Consider the following 22,103-nt stretch of genomic DNA (forward strand, 5'->3'; position numbering starts at 1 on the left):
TTTTATTAATCTCTCTATGCTGAGTTTGTTTTGCCCATGACAATAATGGTTGAGTGATCTCCCTGTCCTTATCTCAACCTTTGAACCTTTTTCATTATATTTTCTCTCCCTTTCCTTTTCCTTTGAGGGAATGGTTGTGGTGGAGCTCAGCTGCCCAGCTGTGAAAAACAATCACAAAACCAAAACAAAACATATATTAAACTACTTACTAAACTGAAAGAAAAATTAGCTAGGTGTGCTTCAGGCACTATAAATGTGAAAATAATGGAAACATTTAGGCAATCTCCACACCACAATCTCATTATAGACTCACTCTAGCCTGCTTGGTTCAAAGATGCAAGTCCTTTGAGGGCCTAAATTAACCTCAGTGTTTTTAGTTTTGGCATTTGGAATATATCTAAGAAGGATAAAACAGGAAAGGTCAGTTACATTTTCCATCCTCTCATCTGTCTGATAACAGATAAAAAAAAGAATAATACTACACACTTTTCTCATTAATCAACAAAAGTTATATTGAACATAGCTGCACAAAACTTTCTTTTATATAAGATTATATTTTAAAAGACATCTAGAAAATAGAAATAATATGTGGTCAAAATATACTATAATTATAAAGGGTAGTGTTTCTTGAAGTATTTTTCCCTTGACTTCTACAAAATCATCAGAAACTACTGAAATACCAGTGTAATATTTTTCATAATCTCAGTCTACCCTCATTGATCATATAGGTATAACAGCTATATCCTAGAAAACCTCAAATTAATATATAACAGAATTCCTCTTGATTTTTTTAACCAATTCTGAGTGAAGATTTTTTTTCTTTCTAGAAATAGAAAATTCTAGACATTAAAATGCCTCTTTCTATGGCATATATGCAAAAAAGAGAAAATTTGTTGAAAAAATGTCACCTGATTATGCATCACAGAATGGCAGAACCGTTTAAGTTAATTACTTAAGAATTTAATCAATTAAGGAGTGGAAGTGAGCAACCAAAGAATAAGCAAAATGAAGACAAAAACTATCCTCAGAACATAAGCACTATTCTTATAAAGCATGGATTTATCTTCAATTAAAGCTAAATTTGCTTCATTTAGCCGGAACAATTTTTTTATGATAAGGTAAATGAACACTACTGCCATCACCCCGGAGAAATAATGATGAAGAAATACAGGTTTAGGTCTGTCTGAGAAAGTAAGAAAATGTGAAAAAGGTTGTAAAGGATTGAATTTTCTTGATTTCTGTTAAATCCACTGCTAATTATTATGTTATTTTGGAAATTTTTGTCAGGGTGCCCATAGGAGTAACAATGTGGTATTTTATATTTCAAAATGTTTACAACATATACATATCAATAGACATGTTTTGCATAAAAACAACAACAACAACAACAACAAAACAAAAACAAAACAATGTAAATTAATAGTAGGGAAATCACTAAAAATATTTTTTAATATTTCATAGAATCACAGAATCATAGAACCACAGAATGGTTTGGGTTGAACCTTAAAAACCATCTAATTCCAAGCCCCCTGCTATGGGAAGGGACACTTTCCACTACATTAGGTTGCCCAAAGCCCCATCCAGCCTGGCCTTGAACACTTCCAGGGATGGGGCATCCACAGATTCTCTGGGCAACATGTTCCAGTGCCTACACACCTTCTGAGTAAATAATTTCTTCCTTGTATATATTCTTTTACTTTAGAACTATTACTCGTTCTCCTATCCCTACACTCCCTGACAGAGTCCTTCTCCAGCTTTCCTGGCCCACCTTTAGGTACTGGAAGTCTGCTACAAAGTCTCCCTGGAGCCTTCTCTTCCCCAGGCTGAACATCCCCAATTCTCTTAGCCAGTACAGGAGAGGTACTCCAGCCCTTTGATCAAATTTGTGGCCCTCCTCTGGGCTCAGTCCAACAGTTCCATTTCCTTCTTAAGTTGAGGATGCAAGAGCTGAATGCAGCACTGCAGGTGGGGAGCGGGGTAGCTATATTCCAAATAGTAGGTGAAAGGTATCATAGGTAGCTAATGTAAGGTAGAAACCCTGACTACACTAGTAGAAGCGAAACAGATGTCTACAAATGTCTCACACAGTATTTTCATACAGCCACAGTGATTACTACTGTTGCAAATGGAGGTTACTCAGTCTTGTTCAAAGGACTAAAGCCAAATAAATTAGTACCAAAAATCTTAGGGCAATTTCTAGGCATTAATACAGATGATATCTCTTTGGTAATAATGGATTACAGAAATTTCTCTGGAAATACAGAGAAAAAGACCCATAGGGGGTCCTCTATTCTCATAACAGAATGAAAGATTACCACATCATGATCAGTAAGAAATCTTCTGTGAACGGGGCTTCCTTTACTCATCTAAGATGTGTTATACAGAACAGATAAAAGGCAGTAAAGAAGATGAAAAACTGGGGAGAGTACGGTGGGAGCATATAGGTTTTGATATGTATGTTAATGCTCCAGAAAAACTGTAAAAATAAGAATTTGATATGAGGACAAAATAGCTTTTAAACACTAATATTGGAAACAAACTAATATTTTTTTTTAACAAAAATATCTAAGTCAAGGAAATAAACACATGCAGGTGTTAGATGGCACATTGATGGGCATGTCCATTCAAGAAGTGCAGAGTACTAAGAAATTTAAATGCTGAATTCTGTGATATTACTGTTATCATTATTGCTTTATGGTTACATTACTGGTATTATGAGTTTCAACCCTACCAGAGCCCTGTTGTAATACAAATAATAGTCATTGACTCAAGAAGCTTGAATTGTAAATTATCATTAGAGATAACAGGTAGGTGAGACAAACAAGCTAATGGAGTGAAGAAGAATTATGTAATTTAATAGGTCATTTTAACATAAACTGGCTGCTTGTGTACTATTTAACTATAATAATTAGCCATCTGCCTTGCCATTTTCATTCTGCAGTTTTTTGAATACATTTAAGGGGAAGAAAAGTATAATAACTTGTTGGTTATATATGTCTGGGAGTTTAACCTGTATGAGAGACAAAGTTAAAAACAAAATTCTTCGTAGGAGAAAATACAGCAACTCTTCTCCACATTTTCAGAGTGAGAGGTGAACTTTGTAAAGGAAATACTAGACTAAAATCACATTGAGCTTCAGAGATTACAAATGAGGTAAGAGGCTTATTTTCTCATACAATGCCTTATAGTCAAAAAAACAGTACACAGATTATTCTAATCTAATTGGAGTATATCCAATAGTAAAGCACATGGGAAAAAAAAATTCTAAATATGTGCACTCAATGATGTGCTCTAAAATAGCTATAACCACTCAGGAAAGAGACCTGGGAGACACCACTGACAGTTCTGTGGAAATGTCAGTTCAATACTTGGGAGAGCCAGAGAGGTAAAGAGAATGTAAGACAAGGCATGGAGATCAAAGCAGAAGCAGGACTGTGCTGCTAAGCAGCCTGCTTCCCCCACAATGTGAATACTGCATGCCAGCCCTGTCTTGCCATTTCACAGATAATGGATTATGAATAGAAAGGTACAAAAATGCATGGATCAGAGATTCATAATGGTTTCCATAGTAGGAAAAATTAGTTAAAAACTGGAAATTTTCAGCTTGGAAAAGATATGAACTAGTGACATATAAAACTGTGCTTGATGTAAAGAACATTTTGAACAATTCTTCACTTAAAAATGAGAATTATGAGCCAAATAAATGAACCGGTATCAGACCTGAACTTTAGAAATACCTTTTCATGCAAGGAAGAAATTATTTAAGGAATTTAGGAGTTTAGGATATTGTGGAAGCAAAAAGGATATACATATTCAAAAAATTATTAAACAAACTCATGGTATTTATTAATTAATTTTAACCTTCTGAGGAGTCCCCAAATCAGTAGCTGTTGGAAGATGGAAGAATGCATACAGGAAAAGTTCTTAGTCTGGTGTTACTCCCTTTCACTGTTCCTTGCATTAAAAAAATAACCTTGCCATAGGCAAAACTAAGTAAATTTCAGCCATACTTAAAATTATTTGAATTACATGCAAAATTATTATCATCTGAAACTTCCCCAAACTCATATCAAAACTAGCAAGTCTATTACTTTTTTTTTTTTTTTTGGGGGGGGGGGGAGGGTCAGGGGAGGAATACAAACGAATAAAATGCTTTTTCACAAAAATCTTCACTCTGCTATATATCTTTAGGCTAGAATGAAATTTAAAATTGTGTTTATTTTTATTCATTTGAAAAGCAACTTAAAAGAACCCTTAATCACCACAAAACATCAAGTATCCCAGTGGTTAGGCAGACCATCTAGATTTTATGGAGGACTGGAAAATTTATGAACAGTCTAGAAATTTATGAACAGTCTAGAAATTAAATAATTTATGGACAGTCTAGAAAAGCTATAAAGTTTCCCAAACAGGACACTGTAAAGCACACAGGCACAGCTAATCTGTTCACTTCACACCATGGCTTCAACCTCAGGTTCCACATCAAAATCAAAATAACATTACCCAGTCCATCAGCTTCTAGTGAGACATCAGATTAGCATCTCCTGTTGGAACTGTTTCAGTCTGTATAAATTACTAATAAATTACTACTTGTTTTAGCTGGGATGTAAAATTTAATTTTCCATGGTCCCAAGTACATGTTTTAGCTGTTCAAATATGTGGTCCTTCTATCTACTAAAAGCTACAGTTAATTATTTATACAATATAGAAGTACTCTAACAATACAGTGATCCTATATGCAAAAAAAAAAAAACAAAAATACAAACAAACAAAAAACAACAGGGCGTATTACTTCATTTGTAGGCTTCTCCTAAATGAGCTATAGCCTTGATCCTGCAGAATGGTTCTGAGGGAGAGTTTCTATATTCTCACAAATGCTATAAGAATCATAGCATGCTCACATAAGCTATAGCTACACAAAAGTTCAAAGAAAACATCAGCATTCTCTGTAAAGGACAGAATCATGAACAGATTGGGTGGTAGGGCATAGAAAGAGAAGTACGTTTTCATATTATTACTTTTTTTGCCTCTAAAACTGTTGTTTCTTTAGATTAGATTTTTTTATCATGCACTTTAAAAAATCAAAAATATAAAAACAAATATTAAATCAGGAACATATCTGCATGGCATTCTTCATAAAAAAAAAGAAAAAAGAAAAAAGCACTGCTTAGAAGTCCAAATAACTTTTTTTTTTCTCCCTTTCAATAGTTTTCCCTTTTTCTACCCTTGTTTTTCTTGCAAGCAGCCAACTTTTAAAGGCAAAAGTGGATTGAATTAACAATTTAACACTCCATTGTATTCTACCTAAATTGTGCAATAGCAAAGGCTGTAGATAGCCTTTTCAAAATTAGATTCAGGTATAAAGGTTAAAGTAGCCAACAGCGAGGAAAAAGCTGTAAAATAATAGAGAAAGTTGTTTGCTGCATCAGTAGACACCTTACATGAATACTGCACTGAAAACTGGGAATTCTAATTTCAGTTCCCAACTGTTTACATTTAAAAAGGAAGGGTGGTATATTTTATGCAGTACTTACCAAAAACTTGAAGGAATGTCTGTCTTTTATCATTTCCTGCTTTGTTTTTAGCATTACAGATATAAGGACCTGCATCAATATTTTTTATATCTCTTATTGTTAGTTCTGTATTGCTTCCTCTCAACATATATTTTTCAGTTTCTTCAATAAGTTTGCCATTCCTATAAATCAAACAAACAAACAAAAAGATGTATAAAACAACTAGTAGGTTCCAAAGTCTGAAGCAATGTGCTATGGTGCTATGGGAGCATCAAACAGGTTAAAATAGTATTTGTTGGAAGAAAGTGCTATTATGCTATCTTCAGAAATGCATTAAGTCATGCAGCATACATTGGTAGTACGTATAGAAGGGGACTAATTTCAGAACTATGAAAATTGTTCTGCTGGATTACAACATTGGTGGTTTTTTGTTGTTGTTTTGTTGTTGTTGTTGTTTTGCTTTTATAAGAATGTGAGCATCCTAGACATAAGCAATGCATTCTGGACTGCATTTTGATGTTCACAATTTTATTGTCAGGTTCTAAAATACATGTGTATTTTATACTATATCTTTATACTTAAATTTTCATGATCAACTTAATGGTAGAAAAAATGCTTGTGAATAGAATCATAATATATGGCTTACACTCAAGGAAGGATAGAAAGAAATCAGTTAAAAAATACATGCTTGTTTATGAGAAACATTTTGGAATATACTATTGCAGTTCATACTTGTAACAATGTACCGATTTATAAAAAATGTTTTATATTGCTTACACATAGAGCCTATTGGCCTATAAAGAACTCTTCCAAGTTATTTCCTTTCAGATGTTGTTGGCTACCCACAATTTAGTAAGCAGATGTATGTCCAGACATTGTAATGAATTCTGAACAGATGGTATAGAGATAATAAAACCTGTGAATAATTCTGAGGGTTGATCAAGGCTTGACCAGTCCATCTGAGTACCTTGGCGTACACATAGTTATCATAACAGCTGCTTCTAAAAGGAAGCAATCCTACCTTTTCTTTTTGGTTTCTTCTCATGCTGCCTTGTTTGCTTTAGTCTTCTTTTGACCTTTCTTTCTGTTGAATCATTAACAGCCTGTTCACAAAAGCACCTACATAAAGTCTGCCTGATTTTCATAAGCATTGATAAACCAGCTGGCAATACCAAGTTCTTGAAAAATTGTTTGTCAAATGAAACCAATGTATATGTCTAGTTTTTGAACAGTTTTATTTCAAGATTTGAGCAATAATGATGTTCACTTTCTTCTACTCACAGAATGCCAATAGCTATATGTATTTCATATTTTCTGAAATATTACCCTCCCTAAAGTGAAAACACTACTGCCTTTCTCCCACCCCTCCTTTGGAAATATTAATCTCTGTTAATAGGATTCCCTGACATTTATTTAGCTTGCATTTTAGTAACATTTTTGTAAGTAACTCTGTTCCACTTATCAGCCCATTTCAATACATTATGGTGATACTTATTCATCCTCTTTTCAAAGTAAATCACAGAAAATGCTTAGCAGAACAGAAAAGGTCTAATTTTCCACCTAGGTGTTTTAAAAAATTGCAGTGATTTCTGTAGGAGATAAAAGTCTATATTCAAGGTCAAACATAGTTTCCTAGTGCCTTTTCTCTTAAAAATCACCTGTATCTGTGACCATCTCTAAACAGAAATGAGATTATGAGGATTACCCGGGACCATCTGAACAGGAAAGATTCAGATTGATGCTGATATAGGCAAACAAGAAAACATGAATAGTACATTGAAAGAGGATTATTTATTTTGTCAGATAGTTCTAAGCCCTGTCAGTAAAGATAAGGGGGATAGATCCAGCTAAACTCTACTACTGCAAATTACCTCCACAAATGTAAATAATTACTGTGTTTTAAGTAGGACTGTTCATGTGAGTAAAGATCATCAGTTCAGGACTTGTAAATTTGGATCTTTATATTTCAGTTCTGGCTAATTTAATTGCTTCGGTGTATCATTTCTCTGAAGGTTATGCTATACAGTAATGTAATATCAGTTAAGTGGTAAAAGATTTAGATTCTCTTAGTTCATGAAATATTAACAAAGTATATTTCCTTATTAAATAGAGTGAAACTTAAATTTTGATGAGCTTTCTTCTCTACTAGGTATCTCAAATTCACTACCTATTATGTGTACTAAGGCATTTTTGAGGAGCACTGACACATTAGCTCAGATACCTCCACTCAAAACTTACAGAATCTTAAACTTTGTCAATATGTGGAAACAGAAAGGGTAAGACAAATAGTTAAGCTCTACCACATTAGGTATTGTTTTAAGAGATTTCAAAGTTTGAAACTACAGTTCTGACCAGCATCCTGCTTACAGTCAGTGCAGAGGAATATATAAGCCATGTCAATTGTACTGGCATTTGATTTTCAAGCCACTTTTCATGTTTGAGCTGAATTTGAATTTGAGCTGAATTTGACCTTCTGTTAAATCAGTTCATTGGAAACCAGACAGAAAGCAAGAGGAAAAAGAATAATAAGATTTTCTTTTTTAATTGACTAAAATACCAGTGAACTTTAAGGATGTCACACAATGACATCCAAATTATGCATGCCTTGTTAAAGAAACTTCACTAGAGCCAATGAGAGATTTCTAGATGTCAGGGCATATTTTAAAAAGTAATAAAGATACAAGAGCATTCAATTGTGTGTAACGTTGAATGCTTTTATGTAATGTTGTTGGTCCTTAATCTTGATGAACCATCTGAACAGGTATGGAGGTATTTTCTACATAGTATAATGAAAATCCACCAATAGAACGGAGTAAAACTTATCCCACCCTTTTTATCAATGGAACTTTTCCTCAGCTCTCCAGTATACTCTTTGAAGGGTTTTAAAAGGGAAAAATATGTATTTGTTATTCACTGTATTTAGTCCATTTTGGAGTTAGTTCCTAACAACAGGAACATCCATGTGTCTATTTCATCTAGTTCTCTACTAATATAATAAATATAATATGACATGATATATGATACAATATATAATATAATAATATGATATATGTTTGCATCTCTGTACTTTTGTCCTTAGTGTAGCTATGTATTCATATAACAGATTTGCATTAAGTCACATCTTGCAACCGCATGCCCATTTTACAAATGGATTACCTGAGACGTGTTAAATGTCTGAAGTTGGAAGAAAAACAACACAGCATAGTTGGGGGAATAAAGAAGAATATTATTCCCATAATTTGCTGCAACCAAAAGTTATAAGTCTTCCCAGCTTCCCAAGTCAAAATCAAGACTTAATTCCATTTGCTTATTAGAAAAACCACCAATACACTTTCATAAAGCTGATATTAATATCAGCTTACATCCAACATCTAAATTACACTAAACAGCATGAAATTGGGAATATAATACCTTGGCTGTTAATTCTGAGAAACAAATTCACGTGGGTTCTCAATGGATGAAATGCATACTAGTTATTATTTGATAAATTAGTTAAAACAGTTAAAATAGCAGTGTTTTCTAGATTTTTATTAAGAAAGAAAAAAAAAAGATTATCTTGATCTAGTTTCCCTTTGCTCGGTCTAATTTCCAAAGAAAGGGAATCTGAAATAATCTAGAAAACTAGGGTCTTTATCTGGAAAGATCTGCGAGGTAGGTCCAAGGACAAGGAGAATATTCCAACAGATCCTGCCAAGAATTTACAACCTAATCAGAGAAAATATAAATAAGAGTAATAATAATAATAGTAATAAGAGTAATAATAATAATAAACAGGGATAGGAAGTGTATAAACCATTGCTGCTTGTGTTGGCTTCTGAAATAAGTACGGAACAAAAGTTCCTCATTAAAGATCCAGTATACAGTTGATGATACACTAGTTGATGAAGTTTTTGTAAAATCTGTATGAAAGGTAATTAATGAATGGTGTAGAACAGTTGGTTGCCTCAGTGACAGGCAAGACAAAGGAAAATTAAAAAGGTATTCTCTGATCAGCAGAGACAAGTGTCTCTCCAAGACACAGAGTTAGCCTGTAAACGTAGTGTAATATTTATAAAATATTGAAAAAACACATCTGTAAACAGAGATATCCATGAACTGTGTAAATTTATATATATTTTTTATAACGATATAAAACGTCAATGTTGGCTTGTCTTACAAGGCTACGTTAAGGAATTAACTGTGCTCTATTTTTTTACATCTATCATTGAAGTTGTAAAAAAAAAAAAAAAAAGTAAAGCATTGTAAATTGTAAAAAAAGAGAACAACTTAGTTCTGCATTTGTCTTATGACGTGTTAGGATAAAAGTGTCTGTCACAGGAAGATAATATTTAAAATTAATAACATTGTTCAAAGATTCCAAAGGAAATTAATAAGTGACGTCCATTTTGAAAATGCAGTGACATTTTAATTTCACCTGAAATCATATGTGAATGCAAATTATTTGGGTCCAAAATAGAAATGTGCACTGATGTGAGGAGTTTGAGATATTTTATATAAATATATTTATATAAATATTTTTGTTAAAATTAAAAGAATAAAGAGTGTGTGGATATTTATGTTTTTACAACTGTTATATGGTTCCCAATGTTAATTTCATTGACATAATCAAAAACACATGAACTTTAAACTTACTTTTAAAAGCAGTTCCATATTTTAAAACATATTAGATTTTAAAAATTGCAATAGAATTTCTGTGAGTTCATTCACTTATTAATGTTGATTCTAGCTTTAGAAGTTAACAGTAGAAATGGACAGTAAATACTTTTAAATTTCAGTAAAGTAATTAAGGTCGCCCAGCTTACTTAATGGAGTGTGACAAAAAATCATAACACCATAAAACAATGTGCTCTCATATGCAGATCTCTACTGAACTTACCTATACCAACTTATTTCTGGTGGAGGCGATCCAGTGGCTCTGCAGAACAAAGTTATTGCCTCTCCTCGATCTGCAGTGGCATTAAAGGATTTCTGTGGCAGAGTAATTGCAGGGGGAACTGAAAAATAAAACATTATGTCCAAGTAATGGAAAATAGAAGATTCTGTATGATTCTGGAGAAATTTAAAGCATAGGCTCCTTTGCTAATTTTGGAATTTATAGTTATACTTATGGATCAAGTTACAATATGAATCAGTTCTCAGTATTTCTCTGTTTTTCTTAAACACTTTTTTTTTTTTTTTTAATCAGGACATTTATAACTTTTTTTTTTTTTTTTGTACAATAATAAACTCAAAAGTCCTGTTCAGTGGTTGTTCAATTTTCTTACAGACCATTTTAAAGTGACTGAAGTCATACTTAGTATGCATAAGATACAGTAGAGTTATGACTGGTATAATTTAAGTATCTCAGATGAAAATCTCCCTAGTTTCTTTCTTTCATTCAACTCTATAGTGGACATACAGCTGATGTACTGATGTCAGACAGTGCTTTTAAAACTAGTGTCAATATATAGCAGTATCGATTAAGCATATTTATTTTTTTCTAATGAACACCTGCAAGGTTCTTGGGCAGGGGTATCACCAGCTTAAAAAAGTGACATGATAAGACCCAATAGATACCATCTGTTTTCAGAAATCACAACCTGTTTTGGTAATTGTGTTCTGAGAACCACATATTTTGTCTGTTACTGATAGGATAGTCATTAATAAAATTAAAACTGTTTGGAGAGAACCTCTGCCCAAGAGAAAAATAGCAATAATATTTAAAGCAGATCGACTCACAGGTCTGTTTATTATTAATATATTTAATATCTCTGTTTATATGGTAATTTTAAGACAGTTGTCCTAAATCTGTTTCCATTAACTGTCAAGAAAAACAAACAAACAAACAAACCCCGCAGATTGAAGGAATATATATGGAAAAAAAAAGAATGTCAGGGGAAGTAAGAGGAAGAAGATTCACAAAATACAGCTCTCAATAACTATATAATATAAAATATAATATAAATATATACATATATTATAGCTATATATTTATAAAAATATTTATTATATTATATATAATATATATAAAATATAGCTAGCAAGAACACCTTATCATCAGAGTGGCTCAGAGCTATCCTTTTTTCGACTTAACTTTCAGTAAAGAACAGAAGGCAACCCCAATGAATTGCTTATGGCATACCATTTCACTTTCACAAGTTTTTCTCACAAACTGTTGAGAATTAACTTCTGTTGTGTTAAACAGTACAAAATATTTAGCTTTAGTATTCTCAGAAGCCCTTTCAGTTTCTGAACATCTGATACACAGAATTATTAAAAGCAGTGTACCAGATTTGTCAACAATAAGTAAATGTTATATATTTTTGACTTTTCCATGGGGTGCTGAAATTTAAGTGTTTCACAGATCAATTATTTTCTATCTGAATTTGCATGGGCCACTACTCAGCATATAAAAACCCTTCTGTTGTGTGACTTAGTCATCTTACATTTTTAAGTATCACTTAGACAACATTTCATACATTTTAGCTGGTTTGCAGTGCATTCTAATATCTAGACCTGAAAACAGAGTTAGTGACGTGACCAATTCTTTGTCACCAGTAGCAGGTTCTTCACTACTCACAACTAAGAACTACAGGACTATGACTCAATTCATCCCATTATTTAAGTGTTTCAATCTTCTCAGAGACACCATGATGACAATTACATGAAATATTTTTCTTATAGGTCCTTCTGGGAAGTGAGATCTGTTTATCTTGTTTCTGTATTTTTATGTACATAGGATGGAATTTTAAAAATGAACCTAAAAGAAGGAAAGACAAATGGGTCTGGATATAATAAGTGACATACTGGAAAGTGTCACACATATCTAACTTATAGCAAAATGTTAAAGTCCAGTCACATTTAAGTTCAATTCATTGATATTTTTTTTTTCCTTTTTTTTTTTTTTTTCTTTTTCACCAAAGAGTACTGTAAGTTTTGTTTCTTTCTGATTAATATAAAAGCCATTATTTCTACTAATCTAAAAGGCATTTCGGGCCAGGTTTACTACATTCAGTTTTACCTAGGAAAAGCTATTTATTCCTATAAATTAAGCAGAAAAAATAGCTCTTAATTGGTACCACTCTAACTAAGCAACAATGTTAGAACCTCTCAGCTGGAAACCTCTTCTTCTCACAGCACTATGGACTGAAGTCTAGATGTAAGTGAATGTTGGCATTCCTGTCTCGAGCAGTTACAAATGTAAGCAAAAACAGATTTGTGAATAGAATCCACCAATAAAAGATGTGAAGTGGGATTGGAGTTTGAAAACCAATGTTTCAGGTTTAACACAAGTTCTCTTTCAGCTCAATGGCATATATCGCAAAGAAAGGTGTTCAAAATTTAGCTTTATATACACATACATAAATATCAACAGAAGAAAATCTCATGCAGAATTTTAAATACTATTTTAAATACTGTTGGAACTGTTGGAACATACTCAGCAGTCAAGGCAATGCAGCACCCAATGCACATTGATGAAAGCAAGTTACTGAGGGGACTTCACAATGCACGGGGCCCGTACTGTGATATTCTATCACAACACACAGGATAATCACCCATTTGCTTGTCACTTTTTGCATACTTCCTACCTAAAGAGTTCTGATTCCAATACTGCTGCTTGACTACACAGATTAAAGATATGTGTGCCAGAAGCTGCTTCTTCTCATGAAATTAACTGATAATTTAGTTTCCATAATGACTTCTGTAAACTGAGGCTTGCAGAGGCTTGAGGTTGTCAAGGACAAAGCATTTAGAACTCAGAAGCTAATAGCACAATGGAATTAGTTTTACTAAAATGCTGATATTAAACAGAACATATAGAACATGCCCTTTATGAACTGTGTCCTGTGTTCATATTTACTTTTCAACAAGCCAACCGTGAATTTAAGAGAGAGGTTGAACTAAATACTCTGTTTTGTCTTCATTCTTTCATATTCCTTAGTAGATATTTATAATAAACTAATAAAAAGTTTAATGCTACTTATAAATCATATTTTAGTCTTCATAACAACATGTTAAAAATCTAGAAGTAATACTGCTTATCTAAATAAAATGTATTCATGATTTTTGGGATGGTTCAAATAAAAGAAATAAAATATGCCCAATGCGGTAAAGCTGAATTTCTATGAAAAATCAGTGTTTCTTAACAAGAAATAATAAAACACTGAAAAATATAGTGAACTGAATTACTACACAACATAATTTGAAACTCGAGTCTTGTAGTGATTGCCAGTGTTCTTTGAATGATTAAAAATAGTAATAGGGCTTTTGCATATTTATATAGTCTGACATTATGAAATGCAATGAATTCTACTTATACAGTAAAATGGATTTTTTAAATAGTAAGCAATTACTTTTATAGGAAAACAATACTAAACAGACATGAGAACTATATTAGCAAATTAATATTAATTAGGTTTTTTAGAAGCTGATATGTTCTAAAATTGAGGCTATGATAATCAAGAAAAGTGAGATGATCTTTAATGTCCCTTCCAACCCAAGACATTGTGTGATTCTATGATTCTACTTCTTACCATTCACAATAACAATTATGTCCCGGAAGTCAATTTCTCCTCTGGCTTCCACTCTTCCTTCACATCGGTATACTCCTTCATCACTTTTGTTGATGTTAAGAATTTGGAGATTATTGTTTGCTAATACTGCAAATCTATCTAGAAAGGCATGTAAAAGATAAAGTGTTATTAGCAAATCTAGACAACTATAGGAAAACTAATTTAAATGGGAAAATGAGAAATTTTAAATTCTCTAAATACACAGAATGCTCATGACAAAGCATTTGTCAATTTAAAAGTAAAATGTAAGCTGAGAAAGTAGCTTTTTATCCACCCCAAAATACATTGCCATTTCTTAAAAATCAATCAGGATTTTCAATCCATAACTTCTTACTTACATCTGGTGACCCTTCAAAGAAAGTTAAATTTATAAATTATTAAAAAAATAATAGTGTAATATTCATGAACACCTATATAAAACAAGATTAAAGAAATAGAAAAAAAAAAAAAAAGAAAAAAAAAAGATTAAGTAAGAAAATGTATCTTTCCTCTGTATCTTGATTAACCAATGTTCTTATGCCTATTTTATGGCACTATGGATTTCTCAACTTGCTTGCTCTCCTTCCCCCTTGTTCCTTTGTCGTTTCCTATAACTCAGTCCATGGTCCATCTTGCTATAGTCTAAGACTTCCTAGACAAACGTCTAACACTTCATTCTTCAAGGCAAGAAACCATTTCACCTTCTGCAAAGTCCAGTATAAACTGCAATTCAACATATTTCTTGAGTAGCTTAACTCCATTGTAAAACCAGATTCAGAACAAGCATTTTTTTTTTTCCTGCATACAAATCAGCAAAATTATAATCTGCAAGAGTAAACTGTTCTAACTTTCCTTTCAGTCTGAACTAGTGTACTGAGTTTATGTGGCGAGGTGTTGGCAGCTGGGAGTTTCAGGGTGCCTCTGAGGTGGTGCCGGGACTGCCCCATGCCAGACACAGCCAGCTCCAACGGCCCCACTACAGGGCACCACGATGGTGGTGCCTAAGAAGTCTGGGTAAGGAAGGGGAAAATGCTGCACAGCAGTGAAGAGTGAGGGGATAAACAAAAAGGTATTTGAAATTTAGCCCTGCAGACACCAATGTGAGAGAAGAAGCATGAAGTGGAGCTGCTCCAGTTGCTGGAGCAAATATTAAGGGGCATGGCAAGTGGGATTCCATATGTTCTTTTCATGTCTCATAACAAGAGATGGAAGAATTGGCTCCTGACAGTTAGGGTGAACCTGGGCTCTGGTTTGTAAATGTTACTGTGTTCCTAGGGTATGTGCCCACAATATCTAAGAAAAAGTTTAGGCATAACTTTTCATTCTAAGACTGAGACACAACTAAAGATCTCTTGAAGAAAAAATCAAAACTTCTGGTGAAATTTGCATGTCAGTTTACACAAGTATATTTAGCATTTCTACATTGGCTATGTAGAGCAATGGAACCACTTCTACTCTGTAAGTAGAACTCTGTGCAAACTATTGACTTTGAGTGGGAACCTTAAAGCACCTCTTTCGTTCTTCTTCTCAGAGATTGCACTACACTACAGTAGCAAAACCAAATTGCAAAAACCTACCTCATGTGATTTTGTGGGTCAGTATAGTTCCTTTGAATTCTGTCCCTTATGGTCTTTTAGAATAAGAGAAAATTCCATTGGGGCACTGGAATAGAAGGTTTTGTTTAATGTTTTCTAGTACAGTGATCCTATATGGCTTTTTTTGGCCATGAATAAGTTGCAGTACCCTATATTGTAACTAGAAGGATTTTTTTTAAATGTAAATTCTCATAGTTGAGAATGAAGCAGATAAGGTGGGAACATACAGAAACCAATTCAGAATGGTGAGAGACTATTCTCAGTCATCTATAGGCCTCCTACGCAGGAAAAATCTTCAAATTTTCACTACCGATTCTGTGAACTAGCCTTCTGGGAGAAGGCAGTCTTCTGTTCAAATGGAACATAAAAATGCAGATAGTAGTAACTGTCAAGATTTGCAAAACCAAAGTAATCAAAAGTCTGTACTGCAAAAATCCTACTAATTGTAACACAATGGAAGAATGGTCAAAATGTAGGAGAAATTTCACAAAATACAGAACATTATTTCATGTCTTCCTATTACGCAAGTTCTAGAATGTTTAAAATAGAGGCTACTTTCAAGTGTCCCTAAAATAAGCCATGGAATATACAAGAGAGTTTGAATATTAAATTGTTCAGTAATTTAGGTTACTATGAAATAAAACCCCAAAAGAATAATTATATTTTTTTTCAATAGGCACCATTTGTAATATAGTAAAAAAAAAAAAAAGTTGACGTTACTTAAATTATATGAGGAGGCTACAGGTACCAGTCCTTCTCTGGAGATTGTGAAGCTGGAAATAAAATATGTAACTGTCTTTTTAATTCACTAGGCATGGAGAAATTTTCTTAACTGCAAGACATTAGGAATACTCTTTTTCAACCTTCATTATAAAATAATATAGACATTGCCAAAACTTAAAGTACATGATGTCCTATTTTTACATGATTTAAACCTCTCTTCCTCCCAGAAATGACTGGGATCTCATTTAGGTACTGGTCTAGGTCAAAACATGAGGAAAATCTAAATTAAAATTGGTTTCTGTCATTCTACTTCTTCACATTGAAGAACTGCACACACACACAAAAAAAAAGGTTGAAGAGACAATTTCACATGTGGAATTTAAAAACTCGAAGTTTTCAAAATATATGGTATTGAAAAAATAAATGAAATGTTTTATTTCCTTTGCTATTCGTACAGCAGACGGATTTATTAGAAAAGCAAATAAAATGGTAATAATAACAAAACTTTAAGAGAGATCTTTGGGGCAATTTTACTTTTCTGAGCTGTGTCCATGAAAACTATTTCCTGTTAAATTGCCAAACCTTGCTTTGTTTTCTTATTTTTCAAAATCTTCTAAGTCTCACCTACATTCATTTTTTTAAATTATTTAGATCAAAATGTCAACCCTTTTTCTAAGGGTAGAAGTTTATTTTGTCTTAGTCTTTGTACCTAGATGACAGAAGGAATAAGACAGACATATTAAATGAGAAGAATTTTGATCAAAACTTTCTTTCATAGTGGACAGGAGTACAAGACAACGCCAGAAACATAAAACAAGCATGCAAGACTGAGTCCAGAAACATAAAACAAGCTAACAAGCTTTTTTATTTTTTCCTTTATTTTCTCCAGCAACTGTCTCACAGTTGTTTATATGTTTTCATAAAAGAACAAATATAACTTTTATTGGATGCCATACTGGGTTGTCATTCATAATTTAGGTATATTACATTCATTTTCATTTTGAAATTAAAATAGTATTTAATTTTTTAAAGAATAAGAATTTTAAGTGCACACACCACAACCTTGAGTTTCAGTACATACGGAGATCAAGACGGAAGAGAAGGTGGATAAAATGGTTCATCAACATTAATTTCATTTCCAGAAAATGCAGATTGTCTTCTTTTCCATAATGACAAAAACAACTTTAACGAGACAGTGTAGAGAAATGTTGTCATTGCTTTTGAGGTGGCAAAGCACGTCAATTTATGTGCCTAATTAACTGCCTCTCTACAAACTTATGAACTTGCATGTAGATCCAGTTACACCTAACTTTATCAGCCTAGCTGTTAGGAATCTAACCTAAACAGATCACATATATCTGCTGTAGTTTGTAACTTAAACGTAGCTTACACTTATACAAGTGAATGTTCACAATAGTGCAACAAGCCTACCCAACTAGAAGACTCAGCTAATGTGCAAGTATACCAAAGTGTGTGCAGTTTGCTCAGTAAATTGTACACTCTGAGGAAGCGTCATAGCTTTGCTAGCACAGAGAAGTTCACCTGTGTACATGCATGACAGCCCAGGTACAGTTCCTGCAGAAGAGTTCCAAACAATCTTTTGGACATCTGGGCCTTCATGTTACATCTAGACAAAATTGCTGATTGGAAAAAAATGACATATGAAGGAAATTATTGTGTATGAAGTCTCTATAGACCACAGCAACTGGTTAAATCCTACTGATACTGGACTAATTAAAATCCACCCTCCATCATGATGTGATTAATCTTTTACAACAACTTAATATTAATTAGAACGTATAACTTAAAGAGTTACCAAAATACTAACTGTCAGCAAGAGTTGCGACTTCCTCATTCCGATACAACCAGCTGACAATGGGAGCAGGTGAACTAGTAACACGGCAAACAACTTCTGCATCTTCTCCCTGCCTAAACTCTTGTGGAGAGATTATGTCTCGAAAAGTGAGCTTTTCTGAAAAGGAAGAAAACCAAATACAGTTATCATCTTCCAGTTCACTTAGCATTGAAATTAAATGTGATATCAAATGAGATAAAGCTGTCTATTAACCTTCTCTTTATGAGTAATACAGAATTATTTCCATAATATAATCTTCTCAGGTAAGACTCAAAATTGTCTTGGACACAGAACTTTCACTCTGATTTTACAGTCATTTGGCATTATGAAAACTTTGTTTTATTTATATAAATGAGGCATGTTTCATAAATATATTTTTCATTACTGTTGATTTTTCAGAGCCCAGTTTTGAAACTCTAGTTTTGTAGATGTCTATACATTCAAGTTAATAGTACTTTTTACTCTCTTGTGTGTTTTATTCCTCACAATTTTATTATTGAATGAGAAATTCATGTTTTCATTCCACCAAAATATCCATTGAAACCACTTGGAAAAGTCTTATTTAAAGGTGGAACTTAAGCCTCACTGATTGGGAAAGCTATCAGCTGAGCAAAACATAAAAACTTAAAAGTCCATGGGAAATTGTACGGAAAAACTTTCTATAATTATCACAAGTATCATAATTATCATTTGTAGATTTTTTGAGGAAGTAACAAGATTTTTTTAGGGTAACAAGATTCTTTTAGGCCTGATAGAATTATTAATTCTGCTCCAAATAATCAAAAGATGATATTTAATTTTATTGATGGATTGAATAAGTTCAATACTCAGTTCAACAATAAGTTCTAATAATTCTATTGTTCAAATTCAGTGAAAGAATTTCAAGTTGGCATTAAACCACGTCCTCATACAAGATCTAAGGCAGAAACCAATTGCCAAAAATTTCTGCAAGAATTTCTTGCACATAGAAGAGACAAACTGACAGGTTCTCTATGATCAAACATTGCCAGTTCCATTCAAGAGGATGCTTTGGAGTCAGAGAACGCACCTCCACCTCTGCCTTTTTGTATTTATATGAGTGCAGGCTCAAATAATCCATATGGTTCCCACAGCAGAGGGAGCATGCTTGTTATATTCATGTCCTGTATTCTTCCATAAAGTATTTGTGTAAAGTGTTTGAAGTATTTGATCATAATTACATCAGAAGAATTCTGACAAACATAAATGAGTACTATACCAGATCCTAGTAATACAGCATATTCTGCTTTTCCCTTACAATACATCACAAATACAAATAATGAAACTTTCAGGTGTCAGTTCCCATAAACCTTTACATTTCTTTTGTGGGTCTTTGGGCTTGTCTAATCTCAGAATTATTAAAATTACCACATGCAAACACTTCAAAAGATTTCAACTATGCTCAGCAGTCTGCTAATGGAGTGACTGGCAATTTGTATGCTTTAAGCATACAAATGAATTCCACAAAACTTGCAATCCTTTGAACTGTCAGCTTTCAAGCCATCATGTAATTGCTTGTAACTGCTATCATCATTCTAATGGTTGTTTTATCAATAGCTTTTTTTTTTTTTTTAAATCGTATGCCTTTTGTTATCTGAGTTATCTGTACCTTTCAGAAGCAGTGCTTTATGATTCCACTCTGTATTTTCTGTCTCATTGCAATTCCTTAACACTCGGTACAACCACAAACATATTTTTTTATGAATATTAAAGTACTACTCTCCAATGAAATTAGAGAAGAATAGCTGAAAGGATGTTGGCATATGTCTTGTGCTTTCACCCACCTGATCTATAGAATATAGTATAGTTTCACCTAATCTATAGAATATAGTATACTGCAAAGGTATTGAACTGTATTGAAAAAAAGCAAACAAACTCTCAGAGAATCTCTAGCCATAGAAGAATGTATTTATGTTTCAAATATACTCTTCAATTAGTTGTTAGCAATTGAAATGCATTTTGTTTGCTTACCATATTAAGCTTCAATGCTTTATGATTCCACCACAGATTTCACCATAAGACCAAGAATATGGGAAGACTGACAAAAATAACTAATTCAATCTAAACTTCACTTTTTTATTGACATGCATTGCACTTCTTACACTTTTATTTACATATTTGATATATTTTATATATATTTGTACTTAAAATTAGGTTGATAAAATACATCTTTCCTCTTTTCCATTAGGGGCATACACCCCTCTGAGATGATATTTTAAGATACAAAGGAGAAGTAATCAACAATATTACAAAGTTTAGTTCATAGTATCTGTGAACTAAACTACAGGAGATGCAATTGTTTGGCATATGCAGTTCAGAGTCTGGGATGATATTTTGATAGGCTTTACTTTCTCAATAGCAGTGGCTTTCAAAACATGTTCTTTCCTTTGTTATTTGATATTATTTTACTTACGATAAATTTCCAAAACAACGGTAGCTTCTTGAGTTTGTCCTTTAGCATCTGTTGCTTGACACCGATATATACCAGCATCTTCTATATTCGCATTATAAATGGTTAGACGTGATCGAACACCTTCTTTCTGAACAACCACTCTTTGACTAGAAACAATCTTCTCTCCTTGTGGATTGTACCAATCTATGGTGTCAGGCTCACCAATGGCTACAAACAAAAATAAGAATAAAAATAAAAGTAATAGAAGTTCAAATAGACATTAAGCAATGCATATGCCTACCCAATGTACAGACATCTATGACACCTCTCTGACATCTGTTTGAATTGTGAAAAGGAGTTGTGAGAAAGTCTGTAGAAAGATAAGCAAGGTTAAACAGCAGGCAAATGTGTAATTGTTAGGACAGGATAATTAGTAGCTCAAGAATTCAAGAGGAAAAAAATAAACACAGAAATCTATAAAATCTTAAAGGAACAGAACAGGCTGGCCAGAAGTCACTTCAGCTTGTCATTGTAAACAGGCTATGTATCATTTTCAATCTATGATGGCAAATCAGAAACATCAAGGATTCATTTCAGGCAGCTGCAAAAGCAAACCCTTCCCTTCCTGACTTAATTCTGTCTCTCAAGAAAAGACTCTTCGGGGCAGAGAGGGTCCTAAGCTTTGCCTAGTAGATTATTAAATCCTTAGTTTAGACAAGTAAAAATATTTTAACTAAACAAGCATCCTAGTAGATATAAATCATCTATATCAATATAGACAAATTTCGGACTGAGTGAGTGATCTGGTTTGTTTGGAATCTGAAATCAATAGTCTCTACAAGATCTTCTATTTATCACAATTCTCACAAGTCAATATGAATATACAGAACAATGCACATTTAAGTTAATATTGTGAACTAATAAATTCACTTTCAAATCATGCAAAACATTGATAATCTAACAACAAAAAATGTGAATACATACCCGTGCATGTGAAGAATTTGGATTCACCCACACTGAGCTCTACTTTGCTAAGTGAAATTGTAACTTGAAGTAGAGCTGAAAAATATAAAGTATGTTGTAAACACATTGTAATACATTGCCATTTCTAAATTTAAAGTATATATTTTTATATTTTGTATTTTCTCATTCTACAACATATACTATATATTAAATCTCAGCATTTTATCTTCTAAACTACAGTATACATGTAGTTTAACTTGTATGTTAAGATGTGGTGAAAACAATCAAAATAAGAAAAAATGTTATACGAAGAATAACAATTTCACATCCTAACACTGAGGAAAAAGAAAAAAAAAATAATAAAACAGGAAAGAAATTCAAACAAATATAGAACTAAAACTCAATTAGAAGAAGGTGACTGGAACACTCAACACAGACTGACCAAGAGTAAACCATGCCTGACTATAGGATAAAACGATTAGCTTTGTGGATGAGAGAAGAAGAGTGGGTGGT

General features: G+C 32.9%; 1 protein-coding gene across 5 annotated transcripts in view; it reads right to left on the bottom strand.

Moving 5' to 3' along the window:
- The window catches only part of NCAM2 (neural cell adhesion molecule 2), a 290,357-nt gene that overhangs the window by 121,609 nt on the left and 146,645 nt on the right, over nt 1-22,103 (bottom strand). For all 5 annotated transcript variants that reach the window (XR_011098756.1, XM_068690047.1, XM_068690063.1 and 2 more), the window contains exons 2-7: nt 21,612-21,686; nt 20,649-20,855; nt 18,191-18,334; nt 14,027-14,164; nt 10,390-10,507; nt 5,535-5,695 (exon numbers count right to left, since the gene is read on the bottom strand). Coding sequence is in view for 4 of the 5 variants with exons in the window: in XM_068690047.1 (XP_068546148.1) it covers nt 5,535-5,695; nt 10,390-10,507; nt 14,027-14,164; nt 18,191-18,334; nt 20,649-20,855; nt 21,612-21,686 (843 nt within the window). In the remaining variant the exon portion in view is untranslated. The remainder of the gene's footprint in view (nt 1-5,534; nt 5,696-10,389; nt 10,508-14,026; nt 14,165-18,190; nt 18,335-20,648; nt 20,856-21,611; nt 21,687-22,103) is intronic.

The sequence above is a fragment of the Anas acuta genome, chromosome 1 (assembly GCF_963932015.1).
Source record: "Anas acuta chromosome 1, bAnaAcu1.1, whole genome shotgun sequence".
Taxonomy (NCBI): domain Eukaryota; kingdom Metazoa; phylum Chordata; class Aves; order Anseriformes; family Anatidae; genus Anas; species Anas acuta.